The sequence below is a fragment of the Cyphomyrmex costatus genome, unplaced genomic scaffold (genome assembly GCF_001594065.2).
Source record: "Cyphomyrmex costatus isolate MS0001 unplaced genomic scaffold, Ccosl1.0 scaffold205, whole genome shotgun sequence".
NCBI classification, from domain to species: domain Eukaryota; kingdom Metazoa; phylum Arthropoda; class Insecta; order Hymenoptera; family Formicidae; genus Cyphomyrmex; species Cyphomyrmex costatus.
Window position 1 is genome coordinate 740226 of NW_017276095.1, and position 15689 is coordinate 755914.

A 15689-nucleotide genomic window follows, 5' to 3' on the forward strand; every position below is an offset into this window, starting at 1 on the left:
ATAATGAAACCAGTACGGGTATAATGGGGTGTAGTCAATAACATTTTACAGAAATGTTATCATCTAATGAAATATTATGTAATAATTAGTGTTATATATTATGTATCTTATCGTATTCATTTATCAGTTGTGATATTATTTGTTAATAGTTACTAGAAAATGTTTAATACTGTTCGCAACGGAGTTACAAGTTACAATTTCTTTGATATATTTGTATAAGGTAAGCAATAACTAAATTCTGTATTTTACTACCGCAAGTATATTTATGTTATTAAACAGCCTTTTCTTGTCGTTTTAATCAAGTATTTATGTAAATATATTGATCTGTGAAATTTTATATCATCTAAAGTAAATTTGTGCATCTGGAGGCATAGTATAGTGCATTATATATAATATACGGGATATATGGTGCACATTGGATACGCCGTGATATTATGTACTGTGATACAGAGAGTAATAAAAGTGAGATTAACGCCAATGTGTTAACGTGTTTAAGTGTTTCTAACTTCCAAAAATTGTATGCATACAGATAACGGAAGTATTATTGTGTAGGTATAATGTATATTAAAATGAAGGACTATTAATAAAAAATTAGTAATTATATAGAAGTGCAATAATGCATTTCTATTCATATTATTTATATTAAATGTTCTAAGTTATACTTTAAGCAACGTTCAATGTTATTTTTAAAAAATTAAAAAGTTTTAAGTGGTATCCCATTCCTACCCCGCATAAACAGTATAGCGCAGTTATAATGCACGTTTAAAAAAAAAAAACCAATATTTTTGTCCTGTTAACCTATCCTTTTGTAGTAAAACTTACGTTTATTTTATAGTAGATATTCCAAAGAATAGTTTAATATAAAACCAAGTTGATTATTTATTTTCAATACGCTTAAAACTTATTTAAACCTGGTTGTAACCATTTGTGCCCTGGGTTCTCCTACTTGAAACAAGTATAATTATCGAAATGATTTTTTCTTTACATACTTAACACCATGGAATGGAATAAAAGTTTTTTTCATAATTATATCTATTCATTTTGTCAATGAGAATTTCTCAAAAAGTGGTTCACAGAATTACTAAACGTACTATTGAAGTAATCGAGCTTTCGGTTTAAAGTAGGATGTCTTAAATATGTGGGCATTATAAATAAATTTAATGAAAAACGATGAAATATTACTGAAATTTATTAAATTTTATATTAAAATCTCTATCAATTGATCCAATTTTAGTATTATTTCATTACAACTCATTAAAATTTCATTAAGATTTTATTAAAATTATAGGTTTTATTAATAATTCGATATAAAATAGTGTTATATTTAGCTTCGCTAAATATAGCTCACTGGTACAAAAATATAATGCATGTACTAAACCATGTACAAATAAAAATTTGACATAGCTGCAAATAATCTGAGATTTGGTTATATAAATCTGTTTATGTACAGAGTATATGCCTAAATTTTACGTGCGAGAAATGATACGATATAGCGACACCATTAGGAAGATGAATTCAATGCTTTTTGTTGCAATACAAATTTACTTACTTTTTAGCAGACTTCATTATTTTTCTTCAATTATCTAATTAACGCATGCGCGGCACGTACACTTTTCAGATATTTTTGTTCATATTTCTTAAAATTCATAGTATTATATTGTTTCAATATTGAATAACTCGGTGGAAAAAAATCATACAGTAGAAAAGAGAAAAATTAAAGGTAAACTGCGCTTTTAAATGCTGCAAACCGAATTTTTATGCTACTTTTAATTCATGCCATGAAACTTCGCAAAGTTAGTAAACATTTTTGAGCTTTGACGCACTTCCATTTGTGCCTATAATATAACTCCGTAAAGAATGAATTAAATCGAAATATCAATTAATATTTCGAAAGTAAAGATTTCAAACTTTAAAATGCTTTTTAAATAAATTTTTATGATCATTTTTGATGAAGTTACATCCTTTTAAAATTTGCCTATTTTGCAAAATAGATGATGTTTTAATTTTGATGTTGAGTGTATGATACATATATATATATATATATATACACATACCTGTCGCAAAAGTATTTATTATCCTCTTCTTGTATTGCTGTGTATTACTGAAAAGATCCTTGATCCATGCGAAATATCCCGCGTTATCATCTCGCGCACGTACAGCAGATTGACGTGTTTGTCCCTCTTCACATATAGGTGAGCCGTAATGGAAGGATCGTAGGTTCTTTCTGCTTCTCAATGTAATATACATTAATTGAGATATTCTGATTTAAAATTTCTTCATTTGGTTCAGTGTCTTTAATTGAGAACACGTACATACTATGTGTAAATGTATATTTCGTGTAATGTATAATAAATATATTTGTGTAAATATATGTGTGATTTATATTATGCATTTTATATTTTTTTTTGTTAGACGTTCGATACATAATAACTTAATTCATTTCTCATAATACTCTCATGTTATTCTTTTCTGTACTGGTAGACTATAACAGCAGTTCTGCTGATGCTCTATATACTTCAATTATTCGTCTGTTTTTACCGCAATTATTATTATTATACAGCATGTGACACATCTTTGTCATATGTTGCTTTGCAATAAACTAAATTAAATTAAAATTAAATTTTAAAATTGAATTATGAATGAATTTTGATAAAAATATTTTATGTTGTAAATATTCGGAGAAAAACTGTTAATTTTTTTCAAAGATACCAAAAGGTTTGCGGGTTATTGCTATATGTTTTATCTATTACCAACGTTTCATATGAACCTTGCAATTCACGTCATTAGAGCGAGGAGCGCACCAATACTGAGCGGCTCCTCCGAAGAACTTCCTTTATATAGTTTTTTTTTCTGTAAAATTAATGCATTTATAAAGTGTTTATAATGCGCGTCGAACTTTTGTTTTAAATGATGATTTTCGCCTACAAAATTATACGGCAATGTCCATATTTTATAATAGATAATTAAAAATTCAAAAAATGTTATTATTTATTATTATATATAATAAAATTGTATTTACTAGTATTTTTACTTAAAAGAGTGTAAAATTAATTACATTATAAAATAACCGTGCAACTATCATTATCAGGCCGTTTAGTTACGCCGCTTTCTTACTTATCAACACATAGTCCTAATGTACTTATCGTACAGTTGATTAGTCTAATATATTAAAAAATATATTAAAATATAGAATAGTTCAAATAATAAATTAAATAAATACATTAATAAATTTTTCATGATGACAATACCACTTCATCATTTTCTGGTAACAATCTAGTATTTCAATTATCAGCATAAACCATCATAACTATTAATAAAATCATAAACTGGGCAAAAAGTTTAACTGAAAAAGAATAGATTTTTGCGTTAATGACGCAAACTTTTTATAAAAATTTCAATCGAATATATTGCCGGATATTAATGATAATTGATATTCGGTTATCCAACCAAATAGTAAAAAAAAGTACCGAATAGCGGATATTTTCCGGATATCTGAAGCATCCCTAAATATTACTGTTATAATATTGTAGGTACATATATGCAAACATCAAGAAAATACTATTAAAAATGGACATTCTTATATGTTAGCATGGCCATCAAAGGGGCTTGGAAGAAATCCGACTACATTTAACGAATTATATTATCAATTATTTCACCTATTACAAAGATACAAATAATAAGAATTTTTCTTATTTAATCATTGTTTCATTATTAAAGTTATACACTCGCGACAATACCATCCAAAAGTTAAGTCTCATCGTGCACTCATTGGTAATATCCCTACTCCTGCCAGTGAGAGAAAATTTTTGATTGCGCTTGACCAAAGCTGCACGCACACGTGGAAAGAAAATGAATACAGATAGACGGAACAAATGCTCGTTAGGATATATCCGCACAGAGACCTTGTCCCTAATCAGTGGGGAGGTCATTTCATCCTGTAACGATTTACCGGATGGATAGACCGAGGAATTTGGAATCACCGCCAACGAGATTAAGTCGGCGACGAGGAAGTTCTTCTAAAACCCTTAGGCCAGATGAGGTCCTAGTAGGGTGTGGTCCCTAATTCTTAAGGAGATAGGCTCTCAACTCCAGGCGCTCCATACAAAATGCCTGAAGGCGTGCCGCTTTTCCTCCATATCTCCGTCTGTATATACACCGATCTATCTACTGGATGAAGTGGGAAAGCTATTTGAGAGATTCGTGGCTTCCCGGCAGTTGTCCCGGATTGGTCCTAAGTTAATGAGGACCAATATGGTTTTCAGCAGGTCAACGTGCAACTCTCCGTCCAATCAAGTCGATCTGTGAAACAGATCCTGTTCCGAAAGTAGCCCCTAAGGACCTCCCTCAGGTATTCGGAAAAGCCGAAGTGATCTCGACCACAGTAGGAAGGCTGGAAATATGGCAATTGCTGGTAGATCCCTCTCCTGTAAAAACTGCAAGCTGGCAATGGTGAGGTTTTTTTTTTAGTAGATATGCGACGTTCTTTGGAACTCCTTTCGAGGAAGACAAGAGCGCCGAATCCCGTATACTACCCCCGGATTAGGTGAATCCCGGGGGGGGGGGGGGGGGACCATGTAACGGGATTGGAAGATTTTTTCTCACCTTAAAAAAAGGATGTATGTACACAGCCTGCGTAGTCGTATAAACATATATGCATTAAGAAAATTATCCAATCACATTTCCGTTACAAGGACGTAAAATACGATTGGAATTTTGTTTATGCATATGTCTATGCGGTTATGCAAATTGTGTGGATATACCCTTACTAGCCAAATTATCTCAACACACGGAGGCGAAAACTGACGAAAATATGAAAAAAAAGAAAGAAGCAGACAAATGCCAGTGTTGTTAGATGTTCATTGGCTGTCCCCTTCCCCTCCACTCTTTCCACTTTATATGCCGGACGAAATCAAAAATTGCATTTTTTTCATGATTCTATTTTTTTAAATAAATAGTAAAAAATTATGAAATTTGTTCACAATATCCGTTTTATATTCTTTCATCACATACTCGTTTTTTTTATTAATATCTTATATATACTGCAAGTTTAAATATAGTTTTAATTTCAAGAAATTCTGTTTTCAACTCGCAAGTGTATTACCTTAAAAATATACGAATCTATAAAAATTCTGATGATAAAACAACGATTAAGGTAAAATCTTCAGTAATTTATCTCTTTGGAACACAGTCGAAACAATTAATAAAATAAGTCTTCTTCTATTACCGTCGAATTTTCGGAGCCCCTTTGATAATCAAGAAAAATTGCCTAGGATGGTCTTCAAAAATTATTTCAATATTAATTTTGCTTAGATATTTTTTTCATTTAAGCTTAGTAACACTGTATTAAAGTTACCAAGTATAGAATAATTAGCATGTATATTTGCGCGTGCGCGCGCGTGTGTTAAGTGTATGAGTGTGTATGCGCGCGTGCGTATTGCACATAACTATGAATATTTTTCTACATTTAAAAAATTATTTGTTTCTTTCAGTGAATTAATAAAAATAAATACATGTATATAATTTACAATTATCAAATTATAACTATACTTATATTCATAAGTTATTTTAACCGCATTTTTTAAATAAACATTTGATAAATTTATTGAATATTTTAAAAACATCACTTTACGTCACGGTAAATATGATCGAATTTGTTTACTAAAGACAGACGATAATAATTAAGCTTTAATTTATATAAATGATAAATATTATAATATTACAAATGTAATAGTTTTATATTACACTCTATTCAACGAGAGAATGACTTCGGATTAATGGCAAAAACTCGTCCGTTTCACGCAGGCTGCCGCCTCTTCTCTACAGCGTTATACTTTAGTTTGTTAATACCTTGTACCAATGTTAACAGAGCATCAGATCATTTGCAGTTTATTTACTACGTTACAGTTATTTATTCTAAAAATAATATTGTTGAACAATTCAGTTAAAGTTTTCCTGACAATTCATAAATTTTCACTTCCCGAGGTGAGGCAGTTGGAGCGAAAACAATGACGTATTGATGACGTAATCAAAGTTGCTGGGAGCGTTCCGAAGCGTCAAATAGACCAGTCATGTTAGTGCCACAAATGTTCTGTAGCATTTGAAGCGCTAAATGGACAGCAGCTTAAAACATATTTTTATTGAACGATTTCGATTGAATACACATCATATTAAATGTCAAGATTATTTCATTCAATCAGTTTTCTAAACCCGGGTTCGAGAGTACTATAAGTACGTACAAGGTAATGGGTATATCCTCACGTTACTCATTATGCTTCCGATGCGTAGACCGAGGTCATTCTTTCGTTGAACAAAGTATGTAGAATTAATTGCACATTTTGACTCGTTTATTGGTAACTTTTCGAATTATGCACTTATTGTCCTAAATATATATTATATATCATTTATAATAATTTAGAAATTAAGTGTTCATACTCTCTCTTTATTCACAAGCTTACTTAACTGTCTGTCTTCATCAGTCTTATTCTCATTATTATATCAATGTCATTTGATACATTGTTTGTGAATCACTTGTTGCAAAATATAAGGTCAAATCTTATTCACTCAATTTGGAGTGAGCTTGAGATTGCAAAGAACACTAAACAGTTCGATCATTATGTCTCACATGTATAATGGAAACTAAAAACATTACACAGTAAAGAATTGCCCCACATTAACATCCTTTTCGTTGCTATTTTTTTCTATAGAATTTTGTGATATTATTTTTTCGTGACTGTCCGTTTTCTTCTTATTCTTTATCTTCTCATAACCGTCCGCATTTACATCTGACAAGAAATTATTCACTTGCTCATACGGCGGTTCCTCATTCTGCTCGACACTCATATATTTCACACTTTCATAATTCGGATCAGTGTGATTCACAGACTCATAATTTGGATCCGTATCACTATCACCAGGCCGACAAACGGACGCATAGTTCGGCTCGTTTGTATCATGTGGCATGCTTTCGTAATTTGGCTCCGAATCTATTTCGTGATCTCGCTGTCGCACTTGCACTTTTTCATAACCGGGATCATCGCTGCTAGCATTACTTACCTGTCTGTGCTTAAACGGTTTCGCATATGTGTCCGTATTATTTTTCATAGATACCGAATTACTTTCATTTTCTCGCAAAGACTGAGGATGTAATACGTCATAGTTTGGATTAAATGAATTCATGACGATTCTTGCAGAGTTGGTTTGACTGTTAGAATTAACAGCTTCGTATTCATGATCAAATTCTGAATGTGCTGAAGTCTCATTCTCACCCTTTTTAGACACTTTTAAAGAAGTTCCTTTGTTACTTTCTACGTAAAAATTGCTTGTAGAATTGCTATTGGTGGGACAGTGAACAAAATCGGATTCCTTTTTCTGTATTTCTACAGATTCGTGACTGCACCATGACGCTCGGCTGATTTCTATAAGACTTAATTTTCTACATGTATTTGTTTCAGAATGTAAAATATTATTAAAACTTGGATGAGCTTCATTTTGCTGCTCCTCTATCTCCTTTTTCTTCTTCATCACCTTCGCGTACATATCTTCAAGTGATTTACCCGCCGACAACGGAGATTTCGATTTATCGTCATTTTTATTTTTTTTGTCAATAGATACGTACGGCTCCGCAGTTATTTCGGGTGGCGGTGGTAGAGGAGAATTTGCTTGACGTTTTTCAGGTTTAGGAGACCCAAGATTGATAATGGAGCTATTGGCACTTGACGATGACGCTAAAAATAAGAAAAACGACAGTTACATTGTAGTTATATTAACATTTTATACTATTCATGGATTAAATCTCCAAACTTAAAATAATGACAATAACAATCTTATTGGACTGTATAAGTAAAAACAATCAATAAAGAATAAAGATTCGTAACAGGCGAAACTGGATTACTTGTGCTTTAGACTGTTAAGGTTTTATTTCTCATTGATTCTTTATTTTTTATCTACTTCCCAGCCAGAAATGATAATGGAATTGACGTTGATTCAACATCGAAATCATCAAATTGACGTTGAATCGACGTCGATTCCATTTCTGGCTGGGTTGTATTCTGTAAGCATGATAATTAATTCGATAACAAGAGATACGTGTATTATTTCTGAAATGGATTAAAAATCTCTTTGAAATATCATTAAACACAATGACATAAGAAAAACATATTTTCTTAATGTATGCCTATTTTGATCATTTGTAATTATTAACTATTTTACAACAAAATGAGTACGTTAAGAATGGCACCGTGGATATGTGATTAGAATTTTAATTCAAAAAGAATGTACCAACAAATAATACTACCTATTGCCCATCATACATGTTCGCATGATCGAATACATTGTTCAATGTAGTGCGCAAGATTACGTTTTATACAACGTTAAGGTTTTTGAGTATTCAACCAAGAACTCTGCAATGACGGTAGCGACACCGAATCAATCGGCGACCTAATGAAATCAGTAACTACATACACTACGAACCCATGAACTCCCTTCTGCCGCATCGAGAGGGAGCGAGATAGCAAGAGAACGTCTCACTCTAGTCGCTTATATTTCAAGCGACCGAGGCGCAGTAATTGCGTGCGTAGCACGCTCAACTCAAAATTTTCTATTCCGGGTTCGATCCCAGACCCCTGCATATCGCAGTTTTTCCACGCTATTTACGTAAAAAGATTTAAGGTGTTTTGTGTATCCGTGTGTGTGTGTGTGCGCGCGCGCGCGCACACGCACGATCGTATCAGCCGTAAGTCGCATATCGGTAAAACAAATATTTCATGGAAATTTGCTTAACACTAGTATCTCCATAATTTTCAAAATTATGACGAGATCAAGTATTTTAGAAATCATAATTGCATAAATATTATATCAATAATTATTTCTGCTTTTGGTTCTAAAAAAATTTTGTTAAATTTCAGTAGGTACGAAGAATATTCATACAAGGAAAATTTTAATTAAAAGAGTTTTATTTGTAGAAAATAAATATTAATTAACAGTTTAATGTAATGAATACGTTCTGTTTGAATATAAGCAAACAAGCTTCATGTTTTCCTGATTTTAGAAGCTGAATTTCTTAGCCATACAAATACTTTTTATGTAACTAAATAGTATTATTTTTAATGCTTGTTTATTTTTAATATATTGTAACTTATTTAATTATTACACATCTTTTAGTACAATAATTTTGAGAACTATACAATCTATTTCATTCTTTATGAATAAATTGCTAATCTCATTGTCAGTAAGAAATGAACGCCAATTAAACGTCAAATCGATGTCAAATTGGTGTCGAAGTCATTTATTCGACATCAATTCGATGAGTCATTTCTTGCTGGACGTTTATTTTCTAAAAATAAAACTTTTGTTATATTTTCCCTGTACGAATATTTTTTGCACTAATTGTAAATAATTATATTATTAAAGAATTATTACCTTGTCTTGAATGGGCGTGTGCAACATGACGTAAACTATCGACACTTGGTGGTTGAGGTGCAGAATGTGTTTCTTCTGTGCGTGGAGGCTGACAAAATACTGTTTGTTCATGTTGTACTTGTCTTTGCACTTCTGATGTCATTGGCTGAATTTGTGCGTACGTTTCGCTGCCACTGGTATATATTTTATCCTGTTCATCAATTGCAGCATACATTTCATCTATGAAATATCAGATTGTATGAGGTTTATTATGCATTATATTTAATATGACATACTTCTGAAACTTATTTACCAGAATCATCAGAAACAGTAGCATAATGAGGATCAGTGATTGGTCGAGTAGATTGATTTTGTCTATAAGCTGTTTTGCTTTGTGCTATTATATTGGCTAATGGTTCCCTCACGCTTATGCTTGTATATCCTTCTGTTATAGAAAGATAATAATATGCAATTCATTAAAAATCATCATTTATTCATCATACAATAAATAAAAAGTTAAAAGAAAAAATAATGCAAATACTCGAATCTTGTGAGTCTCCACTAAAGTGCTGTTGCGGATTATTATGTTGGGGATGCAATGGATGTGGCAGTAGCATTAAGAGAGGCGGTGTCATGTAGGGTAAATCTTGATTAGCTTGAACACCACCAGAGATAGCATTAGCAGCCTGGATGTCATAATGTATCTCAGAATTAAGAAGCGAATTGTGGGATGAGGATCGTCGAGTTCTCGGTGGCGCGATAGGATTTTCGATTGTTTGATCCGTTGATGTTGATGGTTTTTCATTATTCGTAATTTGATTAACATTATTTCTGTAAATTATGAGAAAAAATGTATTACATATTTTCTAAAACAAATAAGAAAAAAGTATATGGAATGGTATACAAAACGACATAAAACGTAAAAGTAGTAAATATATAATACCTATTTGTTTGACTAGCCTCAGTTTTCTGAACATTTTGAAGTTGGGCGTAAGGATGTTCAACTAAAATAAATTAAAAAATATTATTAAATAATTAACAAAGATAAAAATGTTGGTAATTATTCGGATTAACGGACACCGCATTGACAACCTTGACCTTAACATATTGTTGTCAAGGTCGTGACTTTCAAAAAGTCATAAGTTTTAGGATGGCAATTACTGTTTGTTCAACAGTTATTAATAAATAAAATATAAAAACAATGTCTTATTATTTCTATAAGGATCGTAATACATATAAGTAGACTTAATAAGACTTATTGTTACAGATATAAAGAAATTTTGAACGAACATTGACCGCCATCTAAAACTTTTTAAAAGTCACTCAAGATCAAAGTCATTGGCGCAGTATTTTTAATTTTAATCCGAATATATTACCAAAATATTTAATAATAATTCGCCTACGGTTATGAGAAACGGGAGATGCAAATCTTGCATATTGATGAGACGTATTTTGTGGTAAATTACACCCTTGCAAGATAACTTCTTGTGTTTCCCTTTCAAACATTTGTTCTTGAGCTATAAGATAAAGTCAGTAAAAATAAAATAATATGATAAAAATTAAATAATAGAATAATAAAATCTTTTTATTTTTGCTAATTTTAAGGTAATATTAGCGCGACAATACCATCAAAAAATTAGATTCCATCGCGCACTAATTGACAATATCCCCATTTCCGTCAGTGAGAAAAAACTTTGATAGAGCATAGAGATAGTAATACTACTATCTCTATAATTGCGAGTGTCATCTACACACTCTAACGAAGAAGCAAGAGTAAAAAATTGACTAATCACAGTCGAGTATTTTTCTCACATTCGACTATAATTGTCAATTTCTTTCTCTTACTTTACATTCCGTATATTGTAGACGACGCATAAGACTCTTGTATATAATACACACATACTAACGTAATAAATATATGGCGTTGCATTCAGTTACACTGCTACATATTTTTAATTTCAGTATAAACCTAAAACTTTGACGCTGTTAATTAAGATACAAATAAATATAAATTTATTAAAGAGAAAACTCTTCAGTAAAGACTGAAAGCAAGTTTGGTAATGTCTTAAGCAAACAAAGAAAATAGGCTCGAGAAAATGTGCCACATCTTCATAATCTTAAAATATTCATGCGTTGAATAGTGCGTACATCTTACTTCGATTGAACAGTTTAGTTAAATTGACAGTTTAGTCGAAAAAATTGCATTTTTTAAACTATCAACAATTTTAAAACTTTTTTATAATTTATACATTTTTATTCTATAATATACTCGTTTTTTTATAACAATCCTAAGCATGGTATGATTGAATGCTATAATTAAAAACATTAACTTGAGTTGCATCATATGTTAAATCTGTAAATTTTAATTGCAATTATTTCAAAAACTAGACGATTAATATGTAATTCTAATTGCACAGATACATAAAGAACACTTTAACTTACTTGCATTTAAAATTTTAGCTCATTTATAAGAAAATTATTTTATGCAAGTACTACCCTAATGATTTACATTACTTTTTTTTAATTAATTTCATATTACCTGCATCTTGGACTGTAGCATATAATTCTGAATGATCCCCCATAATTTCAGTAGTGTCATAAATATCTTGAGGCTCTGAATCTACCATGTTCTCATGCTCCCTGCTCTTATCTTTTGGAATATCTGGAAGACTTCTGTTGGCACTTGTAGTCCTATACAAATAAAATATTCTATTTATACATGTATATAGCTTCATCTTTTACTGATTTTGTGATTATATCAGAATTTTTATTCTTAAGATTATTTTATACGGCAAGAAGCAAGACTTACAATTAGTATCAAAAGACTTAGTAGAGAGATATGTCAAAATTCTTTTATTTTTATTTTATTTATTTTATTTAGTATAAATTATTTCTTTATTTCAGAATAATTTATTTTTATTTTTTTAATCTCCCCATTAAAGCCCATGGGAGATACAGCAGCAGTAAAAAAATTAGTCAAAAAATAATTAGATATAGAATTGGAACATAAAGAAAATATTTCTAATATAAAAAGCCCATTACAAAAATCAATTTTGCATCTAATTATTACTACAAAAAATAAAATTAAAGCTTGACTGTAAAGGAAAGCTACAATAATTATTACGCCAATCGTTTATATTTCTATCAGAGTTGTTACTAAAGAAGCATGTAAAACTTTGTCCTAAATCATTCTTCGTTAATGCAAAAAGTAATAAACAGTATAAATTGTTAAAATTTATTCCCATCAGCATGCAATGATTTAACCAGCAAAATTAACAAAAATGGAACAGTACATAAAAAATATAAAAAAAATTCTGATATAAAAAGTACATTACAAAAATCAATTTTATAACAAATTATTATAAAAAAATTATTTTTTTGCATAAGAATGATTTAAGATTTGGTTACATATTTCTTAGTTTTTTTTTCATAATTATTCTCATAAACTTTTATTTTTATTATAATTTATCAGGTTTTTAAATATATTATCACATTATTTTAAACATATTATCATACTTTAGGTACGATTCATCTTAAGGTAATTCGGGGGAAGATGGCACAAAAGGGGGAAGATGCAACTTTTGCAGGGTATTTCTAGTGTTCTGAATTTTTAGTGTGTTCGAAAGTGTTCCCTATTTTATTGTTGAGCAGTATATATAAAATATATAAATATGTCATAGTATCACATATTAGTCAATTATATATACATATTTAGTTTATTCCAGTTTTTCCAGCAGTAAAATCCGGAATTTAATCCATGATTTTTTCCATCCATTAAACTTTTCTTATCAACCCTGCTGGGCATGTATTTGAAATACTTTTATTTGAAAAACAGTGTTTTTAAGACAATTGCATTTTACATTTTAGGGGAATACATAAAAGTATTTTGCATTTTGTATTTCAAATACTAAGATATATAGACAATTAATCTTATTTTTTAATTATACAATACAAAAAACTTTAAATATTTCGAATTTTAGTACAAAATACATAATACATTCACTGAAATATTAAACACAAATACACTTGTATTACAAATAATGTGTTTTAAATAAAAGTATTTCAAATACATGCTCACCTGAAAAAGTATACATGTATAAGCTTATAAAAATAAATACATAACAAATACATGCTCACCTGAAAAAGTATACATGTATAAGCTTATAAAAATAAATACATACAAAAATAAAAATACAGAAAGCTTATAAAAATAAATATATACAAAAGGACTAACAATATGTATTCAGTAATATAATATATATTCAATAATGTTTTTAAAATAGGAATCATCTGAATTTGCACAATAATCACGTTTTTGAAAACTAAACTCACTTTCAAATATTAATAATTATAATAATTAATAATTATAACTAAATCTTTGAAAAAAATTCCAAACAAATAAAAAAATATATCCATGTTGAAATTTTTAATTATAAAATCAGGCAACCAAAGTTTTAGCTTTTATACAATGTTTATTTGTAAAAAAGTTTATAAATGTATAAATATCTTTTATATTATTTTTATGCTAATAAAAATAACGGATTTCTTTTAAAGAAATATATATATTTTTTACTTTATTTTATTCTCTTATCTACTTATTTTATAAAATATTTAGTTTCAGTAATTTTTTATCAGTCTGTACATATATATAACAAAATGAATGCATATCATAGAATATATTTACATATTATACTTGCATGATAATATTATACTTTTTGTCGTTTACACAGATATTAATGCTACACAGTCAATTAAATTAATACTTCATCATCTTGTGTTATTAGAAAATAAGAAAGTAATGTGTATAATATAATACTAAATTAAATAACATGTAAGAGCTTCTAAACAAATTACGACAAGTACATACAGATAGAAAATTTTAGTGACAATTAAATGCTGATATAAGTGATTTATGTTATTTATATATTGATAAAAGAATACAATATTAATTACATTTTAGCAAAATAAAATTGTGCAGCAAATAATCTTCAGTTTTTGTTTCGTCACAATTAATAACATGAATTATTTAAAAAGTTGTAACTAATTCATATAAAAAATATATAAAACTAAATAAAATGAGCAACTTTAATAATTTTGTGTTCACTTTGGATCTAAAATAATTTCTTGAACAAAGATAAACATGTAGTATGATATGTAAATATCTAGACACATCAGTGTTCGGTTAATAGTAACAGCAAATTATTCAGAATAGTCAAGAGTGCTTGAACATATTTTTTATATTTACTAAAAAAAATTTTGTGTAATCAATTCATTTTTAAGGTAAAAACCTTTTTCCATCGTCGATATCCTGCATAACAACCTGGGATACATCCAATGTCAGAATTCTGTTGAAATTGTCTGTTTCAGAATTATTCAGTGTTACTATACCAGCGAGGCCCAGTAATTCATTCCTGTTATAATATGATTATAATTGTACAACAAATATAAAGTTATAAATTAATTTAAAAATTATGTTTCAAAAGAAATGATAATGATTAATTTTTGTATAAAGAAAAGCCTGAATTTATAAATTATTATCAATCTAATAAAAGTATAGTGTGTTAATTTATTATACTAAAAAATATCTTATCAATGAAATAATATTTTGTACTATATTTACATTCACTAAATTACTACTAATATTTACATGTTAATAACTTAAATAACTAAAAATATAAATTTATCATAACAAATCATGATTAATAACAAATCTTTGATATACTCACTTATTCTCATTTCGTCGACAACTGCAGATACAAGCAGCAACAAGACCAAGAAATGAAAGCAGAGCACCAACTGAAACAACCCAGTAGCACCAGGCATCTTCCTCAAGGAAAGGTCGTATCATATTATAAATTTCCTATTGAACACGTTCTCCTGTTCTAAAACGTTTGAAATCAAGAACGATGCTGTCAGTCCATCACATGTGACATAACCTCAATAACATGGAACACACCCAGAAGCACTACTATTCACAGTCTATTGCACTAATTTAATTTTTTACAATAATGTTTGTTATTCGTATGATTAATATCTGTTATTTTCAAATTGCACTTTTTTTTTTAAAGAACCCTTCAAAAATCTATCTCTTTTTATTAATTACAAACATCCAAGCTAAAATAAAAATTTTAATACAAAATATTTCAACTTTTAATTTGCACATACTCATGACAATAGTATTTTAATAATAAATGTGCAAATCAAAAATTGAAAAATTTTGTAAAAATAAAACTATATTTTCTAACTGTTTTTTTTTAAATAGTTTTAGATATTTTTTGTATGTAACACACACA

The 15689-nt window shown here is 29.2% G+C and overlaps 1 protein-coding gene and 1 long non-coding RNA gene across 2 annotated transcripts; one reads left to right on the plus strand and one right to left on the minus strand.

The window, feature by feature from the left end:
- Positions 1-97: 97 nt before the first annotated feature.
- Positions 98-15218, plus strand: LOC108773389 (uncharacterized). Its single transcript, XR_001940682.1, has 3 exons — positions 98-220; positions 12918-12984; positions 15150-15218. It is a non-coding gene; the product is annotated as an uncharacterized LOC108773389 (long non-coding RNA).
- Positions 6470-15244, minus strand: LOC108773387 (uncharacterized). Its single transcript, XM_018539170.1, has 9 exons — positions 15123-15244; positions 14685-14807; positions 11936-12087; positions 10800-10913; positions 10340-10400; positions 9938-10227; positions 9710-9841; positions 9418-9636; positions 6470-7724 (listed from the first exon to the last, which is right to left on the minus strand). Exons 1-9 carry the CDS (start codon positions 15242-15244, stop codon positions 6646-6648), a joined length of 2292 nt encoding a protein of 763 aa, XP_018394672.1. The 3' UTR covers positions 6470-6645.
- Between the last annotated feature and the right edge of the window lie 445 nt (positions 15245-15689).

What these genes read in the sequence shown, in the direction of transcription:
- LOC108773387 (XM_018539170.1), bottom strand. Translation starts at nt 15,244, where the DNA reads ATGATACGACCTTTCCTTGAGGAAGATGCCTGGTGCTACTGGGTTGTT. An exon ending in GAGGCTAGTCAAACAAATAG is followed by an intron (nt 10,228 to 10,339) that starts GTATTATATATT and finishes CATAATTTACAG; the next exon opens with AAATAATGTTAATCAAATTA. An exon ending in TACTGTTTCTGATGATTCTG is followed by an intron (nt 9,637 to 9,709) that starts GTAAATAAGTTT and finishes GATATTTCATAG; the next exon opens with ATGAAATGTATGCTGCAATT.